General features: G+C 46.9%; 1 protein-coding gene across 2 annotated transcripts in view; it reads right to left on the bottom strand.

Annotated features, from left to right (window-relative positions):
* LOC134676386 (U4/U6 small nuclear ribonucleoprotein Prp4) overlaps positions 1 to 12,644 on the bottom strand; it is a 35,531-nt gene that overhangs the window by 5,343 nt on the left and 17,544 nt on the right. The window contains exons 11-12 of one of the 2 annotated variants that reach the window (XM_063534763.1): positions 6,241 to 6,305; positions 5,672 to 5,748 (exon numbers count right to left, since the gene is read on the bottom strand). In XM_063534763.1, coding sequence (XP_063390833.1) covers positions 5,672 to 5,748; positions 6,241 to 6,305 — 142 coding nt within the window. Of the gene's footprint in view, positions 1 to 5,671; positions 5,749 to 6,163; positions 6,306 to 12,644 lie in introns of both variants that reach the window. The other variant, XM_063534762.1, reaches the window with a different exon arrangement.

Here is a 12,644-nt window from a genome sequence, read left to right as displayed (position 1 = left end):
TGATCATGGATATCCGTATCAATGACATTGACATATATAACTTCGTAAAAGATGAATAAAATCTACGAAAAAAACGTGCCCCGGAAATCAAGAAAAAGTCATTCTCGGATAGATGGCGCACACACCTTTGGCCTATGGTCGGCTAGATGGCGTGACGACACCGTTTTATATTTATCACATAGATATCAGTTTCACGTTTTTTCCTTAGACTTTATTCATCTTATACGAAGTTAAGATGTTTGTATATACAAACGGTGTCCAACATGTAAATGAAGACAGCCGTCAGCAAAAACTACCAAATTTCAACTTTCTAGTTGCCCCGTGAAGCGCAACACTCGACACCCAAAGGTTCCGAATCGACACACCGTTACTCAGTTCACGGTGGGCACAGCGCCATCTAACGGAGGATTGGAAGAACTCAGTAGAGTCAATCTACCTCCGAGCAAATAGAATAGATAGTATAGAGGGCTATTGCCATAGTAAATTTTGTTGCCACGGTACATTTACTGCCATCTATCGACACACGATTAAAACTTAAAATGTATAGATTAATCTCGAATAGACGTACAGGATAGTGCCTTATATTAGAAAGGGACAGCATAATTCGACCCTAAATCGCTGTCAAACTTCGGTTTTGCAGGAAGTTTCCTTTCTGTACGGTATAGTTCGTTTTTTTTAGCATTAGAAAGAACTCCACAGAAGCAAGCGTGCAGTTTTTATCAGGCTCTTTATTTGTTAATAATTATTGAATTATCTAATGTAGCATGGTCAATAGATACAATTTACTTCAAATTATTACAGCTAAAAGTGCCGGATTTGGAACCACAAGCTTACTTCTGCGAAGTTCTTTCTAATGCTAAAAAAAACGGACTGTAGTACTATTAATTATTCTGTGGCTAGAGTGCGTGTTCAGATATTTTTGAGCACCTCGGCCGCTCTGATATATATAATGGCGACAACGTATTTCACTTATTAACTTTACGAATAATAAAAACAGTGTCCAACATATAAATGCAGACAGCCGTAACAAAAATATGAAAATTTCAACTATCTAGTTGCCCCCCACAGCGCAACACTCGACACCCAACGGTTTCGAATCGACACACCGTTACTCAGTTCACGGTGGGCACAGCGCCATCTAACGGAGGATTGGGACAACACAATAGAGTCTATTTCTGAGCTAACTTTACACTTGAATAGAGACCGTGCGTGTTGGAGGGTCTGCCATCTCGTGACCTCAATCGAAAGCGATAACTATTCACGCTCCTAAGCAGGTGTTGCCGCCTACACTAAATACTTGCTCTATTTTGTATAAGGACTGTATCGTTTATTATAAATACAACTTTACTTAGCCGTTTTTTCTGGTATTATGTTTTTATTAAAAAATTACACATATAGTTTAATTAGTGCTTTAATAATAAGTAACATTTCGTCCTGGGAGATCACGTAAAGCATATGGTTTGGACAATATTTACCCAATCCTCCCGAGTAACTACAACGATTTCGGACAAATACTACAAGAAAATTTACGGTTTGCGAACAAGATAAGTATTACACAAAAAAAATCGTACTATGTAAACAGCAATTACATATGATTCGTAAAGCGAAACATCTGGGCATAGTCTAATCATTTCTTTTAGTTGGAAAAAAAGTTTTGGATCTGTGCTTGGTGGCCTTTTTGAAAATATGGCATGTTACTTACGACAACCCCGACTTTGGTATACAATATAACCATCATGGAGCGTTTCTATCGACCTGTTCTAGCCATGGTTCAACGCCATGAATGTCCGTTAGGCTTTGGATTTCGGTAGATTCTTTTAGCTGTTTCCGTCATTTCCCTGGCGTCAGAAATTGACGGGAATCCAAAATGTTGCATAAAAAGTCGTTTTCATGTAAAGATAAAATACACCACATTTATTCTGTGGATGTTCAATTGAGCAATCATGAAAAGGACACTTAGATGGCATATTTTGGCAGCATATTAACCTTTTGTTTCTTTAAATCGTACTAAGGAATCGGTGAAATAGTCTCAAATTAAGCTCGATAGGCTTGTCCGAATTACATTTGCTAGAAGGTATTAAAATCATCATAAAGTCCCTAAAATAAAATAAATGTAAAACATTCTTATATCAGATATGTCTTAAAAATACCCCCAGATTATACCTTAAGAACATAGTAATACAAAATAATACACACGTCAACAGTTAGACCAGGTTTTATCTGTATTTATAATAAACGATACAGTCCTTAGTAGGGTCTGCCATCTAGTGGCTTAAATTTAAAAATGGAACGGCTAAATTGTGCCATTCATCGCCTTTAAGAGGCGTTTTATCACGCAACCTTTGACAAATAGAGTCAACTAGGGTGTTACGGTAAACCTGAGTGGCGTTCGACGCAGTTCCGCCAAGGCATCATAGAGTGCGCTGTCAAAACAAATGAAATCCAGAACAATTGAAGTTATGCTGTCAATCAATCATCACAGTGAACGGCTGGACCAATTTCGCTGATTCTTTTTGTGGCTGTGTTTGTTATTGTCAGGAGAAGGTTCTTATGAACGAAAAAATTAAGAAAGCTCAAACAAATTGATACGTGAAACGAAGTTCGCCGGGCCATCTAGTATTTTCATAGAAATTAGGCAGTAATAACATTGATACACTTAGTCAAATTACATGCATAGTTAGTTTGGTTCAACTATTTTGTGTGAATAGTCGCCCATGCCACTATTGACAATAAGGCGGTAGAGCAGGGATGCGAAACTCCTGACTTCGGGCAAACTCGGCTCACCATTGCTCCGAGCAATTATTAGGGTTGACACAACTTGACGTCCCATTGCGTGCACGACCACAAATAAGATAATGGCTTGAATTTTGACTACCCTAATTAGACGTAAAAGATAATGCCTTATATTAGAAAGGGACAGCATGATTCGACCCTGAATCGCTATCAAACTTCGGTTTTGTACATATTATAATAATATACTCCGTCTGGTACTCTCTTCCCGTCTTTTCTAGGTCACCTGGCTGACACAAGCCTACGTCATCATGCGACAGCGCTATATGATATATATGACGAATGCGAAAGCGCTATATATAGCGGCCATGTTATGGGAAGAGAAGACCATGTTTTATTAGACTATGGGTTTTGTAGGAAGTTTCCTTTCTGTACGGTAGTACTATTATTTATTATGTGGCTTGAGTGCCTGTTCAGATATTTTTGAGCACCTCGGCCGTTCTGATATATTTAATGGCGACTGTACGTATTAAGCCCCCTCCAGACTATGCGCGTGAATCGCGGGCGAAGCCGCGAACGCGAGTGTGGAGGAGGCTTTACACTTAATAATTTTTTAATTTAATGAATAACAACGGTGTCCAACATATTAATGCAGACAACCGTAACCAAAAATATGAAAATTTCAACTTTCTAGTTGCCCCACTCAGCGCAACACTCGACACCCAACGGTTTCGAATCGACACACCGTTACTCAGTTCACGGCCGGTACAGCGCCATCTCACGGAGGATTGGGCCAGCTCAGTAGAGTCCGTCTACTTCCGAGATAACTTTATACTTGAATAGGACAGAGTGAGTGTCATTAGTGATTATAGAAGTCAGCTTCAGAATTTATATATTTGTCGGAGAACGGCTGAATTGTGCCATCTATCGCCTTTAAGAGGAGTTTTATCACACAACCTTTGACCAAAGAGAATAAAGTCTATAGAGACGGATTGTGCAAGTAAATTATGTAGCCACTGTAAATTTACTGCCATCTTTCGACAGAACATGAAACTGTTGTAAAGGTGGAGAGAGATGATGTTGAATAGAAAAGACTGTATTTGCACTGTTTTCTTGTTTTATTATTTATCATAATATTTAAAGGCTTACATAGCGTGGTGCTCGTTGCAGAGCTTGGTAGGAAGAGAAAGGGTGTTGCCATGCGCAGATGGCGATATAAAATAAGGCCAGTTTTGCACTGCGCTACATAATAATTATGCGTGTTTCACACAACTGTTAGAACGCCATTTGCCTTTAATCCTTATTCTTTCACTGATATGTATTAACTTATTAAATATTAATATTCACGCCATCTACTCGACTATAGGCCAAAGGTATAGTTCCATGTTTTTGAGCGATGGCGCCACAACCTTCAGCCTATGCTCGAGATGGCGTGAATATTAATATTTAAAAAGTTAACACATAAAAAGAATAAGGATCAAAGTCAAATGGCGTTCAAACAGGTTTAATCTTCTGTCGAAAGATGGCAGTAAATGAACTGTAACTACATAATTTACCATGACAGTAACTCTCTACTTCAAATCCTTGTGTTACGGTACACTAGGTGGCGTTCAGCGTAGTTCCTCCATGGCATCAAAGAGTGCGCTGTCAAAACAAATGCAATGCAACCGAGAACAATTGAGTCCGACTATTTTGTGTGAACAGTCCCATGCCACTATTGTCAATAAGGCGCTAGAGCAGGGACGCGAAACTCCTGACTTCGGGCAAACTCGGTTCCGTTCGGCTCACCATTGCTCCGAGCAATTATTAGGGTTGGCATAACTTGACGTCCCGTTGCCCGTTTTTTTTTTTTGCATTACGGTACGGAAACCTTCGTGCGCGAGTCCGACTCGCACTTGCCCGGTTTTTTTATATCTTATAAATCTTATTAACAACGGTGTCCAACATATAAATGCAGACGACCGTAACAAAAATATGAAAATTTCAACGTTCTAGCTATCCCGAGTAGCGCAATACTCGACACCCAACGTTTTCGAATCGACACGCCGTTAGCCAGTTCACGGTGGGTACAGCGTCATCTAACGGAGGATTGGGACAACACGGTAGATATTATGGTCTGTCCAATAGGGATTATTACTGCAATGTTCTGCCGCCAGAGTGCAGCACTAATTTGTTTAGTAAGCCATAGAGTAGCTTATACATGTTGGCGGCCGATAGTAAGATCAGGCAGATCGTAATGTTCCTGTGTAATGTTTTGACACATTAAACCAATATATAGGTTGGATAAGGATAGGTTCGTTAGGTGGCTCCGCCGAATCAGGGAACGAGAATCACGATATGCCTAGGAATTTCACGATATGCCTGATCTTACGATCGGCCGCCGACATACATACTAGGCCTTAAACAGTTTTTTGACAAGTTTTCACTATGACATTGATGCACCAAGGCGGTTTGTTTACAGGTGGCCTACCGCGACACGCGAAAATCGAAATTATCTGCCTCTATCGGTCGATAGAGAGGCAGAAACCGAACTTTCAATTGTCGTGTTTCACGGTAGGCCATGTGATTGACCTAGTGACACATGATGTGTCATTGATGATGTCAATGAGAGTTATTTACTGTATGTGCCAGTGGTGACACCTACGCAGAGCTTTGTCTAATATTCCCTATTCCTTTGTCCAATGTGTATTTGCGTCTCACATTTTGCATAGTGAGAGAGTGAGCCGCCGGAAAATCTTATGTTGTAGAGTTTCCGGTGGGTGCTACATCTATTGTCACTTGACAGTACTACTACTGCTACTTAAAGTACTGATAATTCCGCTACTCGATGCTAGATGTCGACTATGAAAGTTGCTATGGAAATACTAATATTTCTGAGACCAAAACTGATGTATGGAGTGAGCACTCTTGTATTACTATATTTCTCTATGTCTCTGCTCACCTGATGATCTTGCGCGGCCGTAGCGAGCGTGTAACTGCAGGGGGACCAATCGACCCCTAATACGGGGCCCAAATGACCTCTCACACACCTGATATAGGGTCAAAATGACCCCCAACATGAGATTTTACATGTCGCTGCTTATAAGTAAACCTATGTCATAGAATAAGAATAATATTATGTAATGCCTTCCTACATATTGTAGTACCTATTTAACATGTAATTTTATATTATTAATAAATGATGATTATGATTATGATACATTGCCCGTAGAACCGATGGCCGTTGGGGCGGAAAGGTTCTCGAGTGGCGACCACGTACCGGAAGGCGTGGGTAGACCCCCCCACAAGGTGGACTGATGACCTGGTGAAGGTCGCGGGAGTCCGCTGGATGCGGGTGGCGCAAGACCGGTCATTGTGGCACTCTTTGGGGGAGGCCTATGTCCAGCAGTGGAGGTCCTCTGCCTGATATGATGATGATGATGATTATGATTACCTGATGATCTTGCGCGGCCGTAGCGAGCGTGTAACCGCAGGGGGACCAGTCGACCCCTAACACGGGGCCTAGATGACCCTCGAGGAACATGACGCATCGCCCCGTGCGTAGGTCCCATACGCGGCCAAACGCGTCCATGCCACTGGAAAGAATACAAGACAATCACTAAGGGGATGTTCATAAATTACGTCATCTATTTTTGACGATTTTTTACCCCCCTAAAATCATGCTTCGAATGACCCCGTTTCCTCCTACGTCATGCTACCATCATCCGATGTCTTTCCGTGACCACAGCTGGTGCAACTCAGCTGAAACGTCGGAATTTAAGGTAAAAACAATGAAATTATATCGCGGTAGAGATTTTTGTGTAATTAAATTAAATATAAAAATTTTACCTTCCAATAAAATTATTATTATGTTTCCTATCCACATCGGATATCTTCATTGTTTCATTGAGAGAGTAACGCGATCGTTGACCAATGATGCCGCTAGCGTCTATGTAGTCGCTCCGCCCCACGCCGTGACGTAGTTCCGCTTCCACTTCCTGCGAACCGTTGCTCGCTTCCCGCCACTCGCCACCGCCATGTCATTGTTGAGGAGAAGTACCGTCGGCATAAAAGTAGCCTAGTAGCCTGCCAGGAAGGCATTACTCAGATATCCGATGTGGATAGGAAACATAATAATAATTTTATTGGAAGGTAAAATTTTTATATTATGTGTTCCGTACTCCACATCGGATATCTTCATTGAGACCTGTTTATTATCTCCTGGTGGCGAGTTAGCGGGCGCGCAAGCGATAGGGCTACACCTACTGTCATAGAACTCAGAGAACGAATAAATATGTATACACCATATTGCAACCCATGAAATCACAGTGACTCGTTATAATGTGAATTACAGGAAATTGAGAATTGAAATTGTAATCTCAGGTTCGAAACTGGTTTAAGAGAATTCTCATTCGAAATCGCATCCGATCCGCAGAATCTCGGCGAGTCATGTTCCCAATTAACATAAGCGAAAATATCGCTAAGTGAATAGCTTCCCAGCCAATTTAGTTATTAAGTACATCGTGGATCAAAAGCAATCGTAGGCGAGGCCGGCTTGGATGAGACTGTGGCTGAAAGAAATAAGCGAAGTGTCCCCTAACATTTTGTGTAATTCTCGCAAGGTGACGTACCCAGACTACCTACTTATACTGGGTCTATACTTTATTCCGGAGCTTCTAAGAGTCCAGTCGGTAAGACACGTTATCTGGTTTAGAGCCGAATTTCGGACACAAAATAATAGCGTTAAAGTTATCTATGTAATTGCCCGGGCTACAGTGTAGTAGAGTAAGGTCATTGACCCTGCTGCCTGATGCTAACAGCAAAAGTGCGGCAGCTATTCTATCGTACTTCTTCTAACGTACCTAACGTTGTAGGGCTATTTAAATTAGGGCAAGTAGATGTCTCGCGTCCCAAGCTGGTGCTTTGGGAGGCGCTGGTCTCGCTATTAATGGCGTTGGAAGAAGGCATAGTGTCCGATAGTGGTTCATACACAGCACTTGTGAGAGGCTTATGAACGAGTATCGTTCTGAAAGCTAACATGGATAATAGAAATAGACGTCTGAGATAGCTCGCTACTTCACTGGATAGAGGTACCTGGCAGTTGATCTTATTTTTGATGCACCATAAAGACCGTTTCTACATTGTGGCCGTACATGCAGCCTAGACAAGGGGACGATCTAGGGGCTCCCGTTACTGTTTTCTATACAAACACAGTACCGGAATCGGGAATATCCGGTTCTTCCATATTAGTGAGACAGTGACAGTTGCGTTTCGTTCGCTACGTAGCGTTAGACCTTGGCATGTTATATGCATGCGCCAGTCACGCCAGTAGCGGACGTCACTCCTGATCCCGCCAGCTCGGTGTTGGAGCGTCCTATCTGACAGGAGCTACGCCTCATTCTTAAGGTCGTTGACTCGTAAGGGAGGGCGGTCTGACGTTGTGTTCACTAGGACCGCCAGTAAATTGCAAGCTTACCACAGCTGCTTTAAGACTCCTTATCACGCCGTCGCAGTACACAGACTAGGCTGGGAGGTGGAGACATCCATGCCAAGTCTCACAGGCAGCTGTCAAAGGTCGTGGTAGCAGTTCAATGAGTCTGTTAAGAAATACCGTGGCACAGTGCGAGGGCTCTCGAAAGCGGAGGCCGGCCAACAAGGCGCCTGTCAGGTGAAGACAGTCTCGGCGGCTGCTGGGCGCAGCTGCCACTCGGGCGCGCAGTGACTTCTTGATAAACCGTTGCCCTCGGGGGTTGTACCGACCTGGCAAGTAGCAAGCAACCAGCGCGACCTGTAGACGATCTGCTGGCATCAGCAGTTTTTGCGACAGCCGTAGTAACGGAAGGGATGTAGTGTCGCCGTCGTTTTATGTATACTATACCGGTGCGGTTGTATGTTTACACTTCTGTCGTCAGCGCTGCAGATGCGGCCCGTTAACGGTTACTCTTCGCTGAAAGGGCCTTACCTCGTACATTGTCTACCAATATTGAAGATTGTAACGGACTGCTTGCATAAGATGAGGAAGAAAGTGGTGCGAGGCTTTCGGCAGCTCCGTGTTGCTGGGGACTGCGAAGGCTTCACCTTTCTCCATGAACTAAAGTTTGCGAATTTGAGACTGAACAGAAGGCATTGAGTCTCATTTCTGCGAGAAACTCTGCAGCAAGGCAGGCCTGTATGTCGCGAAAAAGAAAACTTTCAATCGGTGTGTTGTGCCGCGTGTCCCACGTGATGTCTAGGAGCGTGATGGTCTAATTCGCTTTATCCGAAGAGACACCCTATATCGAGTTAGTATAGGGCATCGAGTTAGTAGCATGCTTTTAAGGAAATCGAACTGATGAAATCAAGTCTAAAATCGATTTTGGCGCTTTGCGTAACAAAACTGTTTCGATAAAGTCGAATACAGACAGATGGAAACTGCTGGAGTCCTCCTGGCCCCTTTCTCTTAGCACCGGAAACTCAAGCTTGTTCAGGCGCAGCGGGTTTATTTGTCCCATTTTGTTTATTATGGCTTTTCGCACGAGTTCGTCTTTGTAAGACGGAACTTAAGCTGGAGAGCGCGAGCAAGCAGAGATAATTATGTGAAGTCTGCAGACCTTTTCGATGCCTTTCACCTCGGTTTCGAGCGGTCGCACAGGCCTTGTCGCTAGCTGTTCTCTGGTTGGACCACTCCATGGCCTCGAGAAGTCGTAGGAGCTTCGAAGCGACACAGCGAAGTCGATCAGCACCTTTATGAAGCCCGGGAACACGACGTATTTTCCTCTGAGTATCGACATATCTTACCGCTTTCAACTCCGGGCAGTCGAGCCGCGCTAGGACGGGGCTCTTTACGACCTTGTCTGCCGTCGCCGGAGGATTCTTTAACCGGTGCCTGAGGCCGGTTCATGGCGGCCGCCACTGGTTCGGAAAGCGCTGGTGCGTGAGGCGAGGACCCATAGTGGCGGCCCGCTCTAGAGGCGTTGTCGCGTGAGGCGGGCGGCTCCATCGTGGCGGCCGCCGCCACCGGCTCGGGAGGCGCCGGTGCGTGCTGCGAGAGGCGCCATCGTGGCGGCCAGCTCGGGAGGCACCGGTGCATGAGGCGGTCGCCGTCTGGCTGGCTGGTCTGGGAGCCACTGCTGTGAGGCGAGAGGCGCCATCGTGGCGGCCAGCTCGAGAGGCGCCAGTGCGCAGGTGGTGGTGCCATCGTGGCGGGCGGCATCATCGTGGCGGGCAGCGCCATTGTGGCAGCCGCCGCCACCGCGTCGATGCGTAATGCGAGAGGCGCCATCGTGGCGGCCAGCTCGGGGGGCAGGCGGTGTCATCGAGCGGGCGGCGCCATCATGGCGGCCACCGTCGCCAGGCTCAGGTGCGAGAGGCGCCGTCGTGGCGGCCAGCTCGACAGGCGCCGGTGCGCGTGACGGACGTTACCGGCACGGGAGGCGCCGATGGCTAGGCTCGTAGTTGCACGCATCATCACGGCGACGCTGTTGCCCTCGGCGGTGCTATCGTGGTGGCCACACCGGCGCGTAGGTCACCAGCGACGTCATGACGGCCGGCAACCAACGCGGCGATCGTCGCTGTACTCGTAGCATTTCCACTGCTTACACGTAACTTACCTTCCTTCCGCTCGAGCAGTCGGGACGCAGAAGCGGTCCGCCTTCACCTTGGCGCGATCCACCCGCGATGCGCCCGCAGCTGCAGGAGCGGGCGTGTGACGTCTCGCAGAGCCACGCGGATCTCTCGGAGTCCCGCTGGACTGGAAGCGTCCGCACCGCAACTGCAGCAATAGGAGCGGGCGTAGCAACAGGAGCGGGCGTGTGACGTCTCTCGGAGTCCCGCGGACTGGAGGCGTCCGCACCGCGACTGCAGCAACAGGAGCGGGCGTGTGACGCCTCTCGGAGTCCCGCGGACTGGAGGCGTCCGCACCGCGACAGGCGTCCGCACCGCGACTGCAGCAACAGGAGCGGGCGTGTGACGTCTCTCGGAGTCCCGCGGACTGGAGGCGTCCGCACCGCGACTGCAGCAACAGGAGCGGGCGTGTGACGTCTCTCGGAGTCCCGCGGACTGGAGGCGTCCGCACCGCGACTGCAGCAACAGGAGCGGGCTCTCTCCCGCGGACTGGAGGCGTCCGCACCGCGACTGCAGCAACAGGAGCGGGCGTGTGCCGTCTCTCGGAGTCCCGCGGACTGGAGGCGTCCGCACCGCGACTGCAGCAACAGGAGCGGGCGAGTGACGTCTCTCGGAGTCCCGCGGACTGGAGGCGTCCGCACCGCGACTACAGCAACAGGAGCGGGCGTGTGACGTCTCTCGGAGTCCCGCGGACTGGAGGCGTCCGCACCGCGACTGCAGCAACAGGAGCGGGCGTGTGACGTCTCTCCGAGTCCTGCGGACTGGAGGCGTCCACCGTGGCCCGCAGCGTCGCGGTGTCTCGGAGTCACCTTGGACGACAGCAGAAGAAAGACGCGGCGCCGGCGCGGCGCGCGCGGGCGGGGGCGGGCGCCGGGCCCGCGCCCCCGCGCCGGGGGACGGGCGCCCCGGTCGCGCCGCAACTAACAACACGAGGTACTCCCAGGCTCCTGCCTGAGAACCCTCCTTTAGTGACGAAGTAACTTCTGAACGCCAATAAAATTAGAATATCTTAAACTGGCTCACCGGATGGTTCGAGACAATCCAAACCTCCTTATCAGCGAAGCGCGGCGCCCGAAAGCAGCGCGCGCAGGCCGTCCGCCGCCGCGCCGCCCGGGCGCCGCCGCCGCCGCCGCAGGCACGATGACCGCGCGTTCCCTCTCCGATGCGGAGCGACTTGTTACCACTTGTTAACAAAAACCACTGACGCACTTCCTACTTCGATCTCGAAAATGCGAGTTAACGGTAACGATTTTAGCAGCATGGAATGTGAAAATTAATTTAGCAAGAAAAAAGTGGGTAGAATCGAAAAGCACCGTTCGATGACTTCGATCGCGAGACCGCCAAAAGACTAATAGTGGCGATCTCTGCCGTATCTCACTATTTAATCGACCGAGCTTTGGATCGGAAATGTTAAAGCACCATGCTGCAAAAATATACGCAAAAAATATTTGCGGACCATCGGTCAAGACGGTCGACGAAACAATGTCATGGCGGTGGCGAGTGGCGGGAAGCGAGCAACGGTTCGCAGGAAGTGGAAGCGGAACTACGTCACGGCGTGGGGCGGAGCGACTACATAGACGCTAGCGGCATCATTGGTCAACGATCGCGTTACTCTCTCAATGAAACAATGAAGATATCCGATGTGGAGTACGGAACACATAATATGTGTACAAAACGTGAGACTTTAAAGTGTTATAAGTAGAAAAAGGCAAACGAATTCGTGTAATACCACCCTAAGAGATGCTTAACAAGTGATGATGTCAAAAGTAAGTAAAAAAAACTACTGTTCATTTTTTTAGCATTAGAAATAAGGTAAACAATCTTGATGCGTCTTTTAATTGGAAAACACATTTTAAAAATAAGTTACGGCAAATATGTAACAATTATGAATCTAATACGATCATTTAAATTCTTCTACTTTCATAAGTAATAGTTTTTGATTTTTAAAAAGCGTTTTTCAATTAAAAGGCATGTCAAGATCGCTTACCTTCTTGCAAGTTCTTTCTAATGCTAAAAAAAACGAACTATATGTGACAAGGACCGAAAGGCGAAATTCGCCTCTATACACTCTATTCTTTTTGCTTTGACAACATCCTTAGTTATAATTAATTAGTATAATTCTTAGATATCATTGTATAGTTTTAGGTTAAGTTTGATCTCACTGTAATACTTTATCAATTATATGTACTCCGTGATTGTCATATGTATCAGTATTTATTCATCATCATCATCATTTCAGCCTATATACGTCCCACTGCTGAGCACAGGCCTCCTCTCATGCGCGAGAGGGCTTGGGCTATAGTCCCCACGCTAGCCCAATGCGGATTGGGGAC

The sequence above is a fragment of the Cydia fagiglandana genome, chromosome 24 (genome assembly GCF_963556715.1).
Source record: "Cydia fagiglandana chromosome 24, ilCydFagi1.1, whole genome shotgun sequence".
Classification (NCBI taxonomy): Eukaryota; Metazoa; Arthropoda; class Insecta; order Lepidoptera; family Tortricidae; genus Cydia; species Cydia fagiglandana.
The sequence above is the reverse complement of the archived record's forward strand: the minus strand, read 5'-3'. Positions and strand labels throughout refer to the sequence as shown.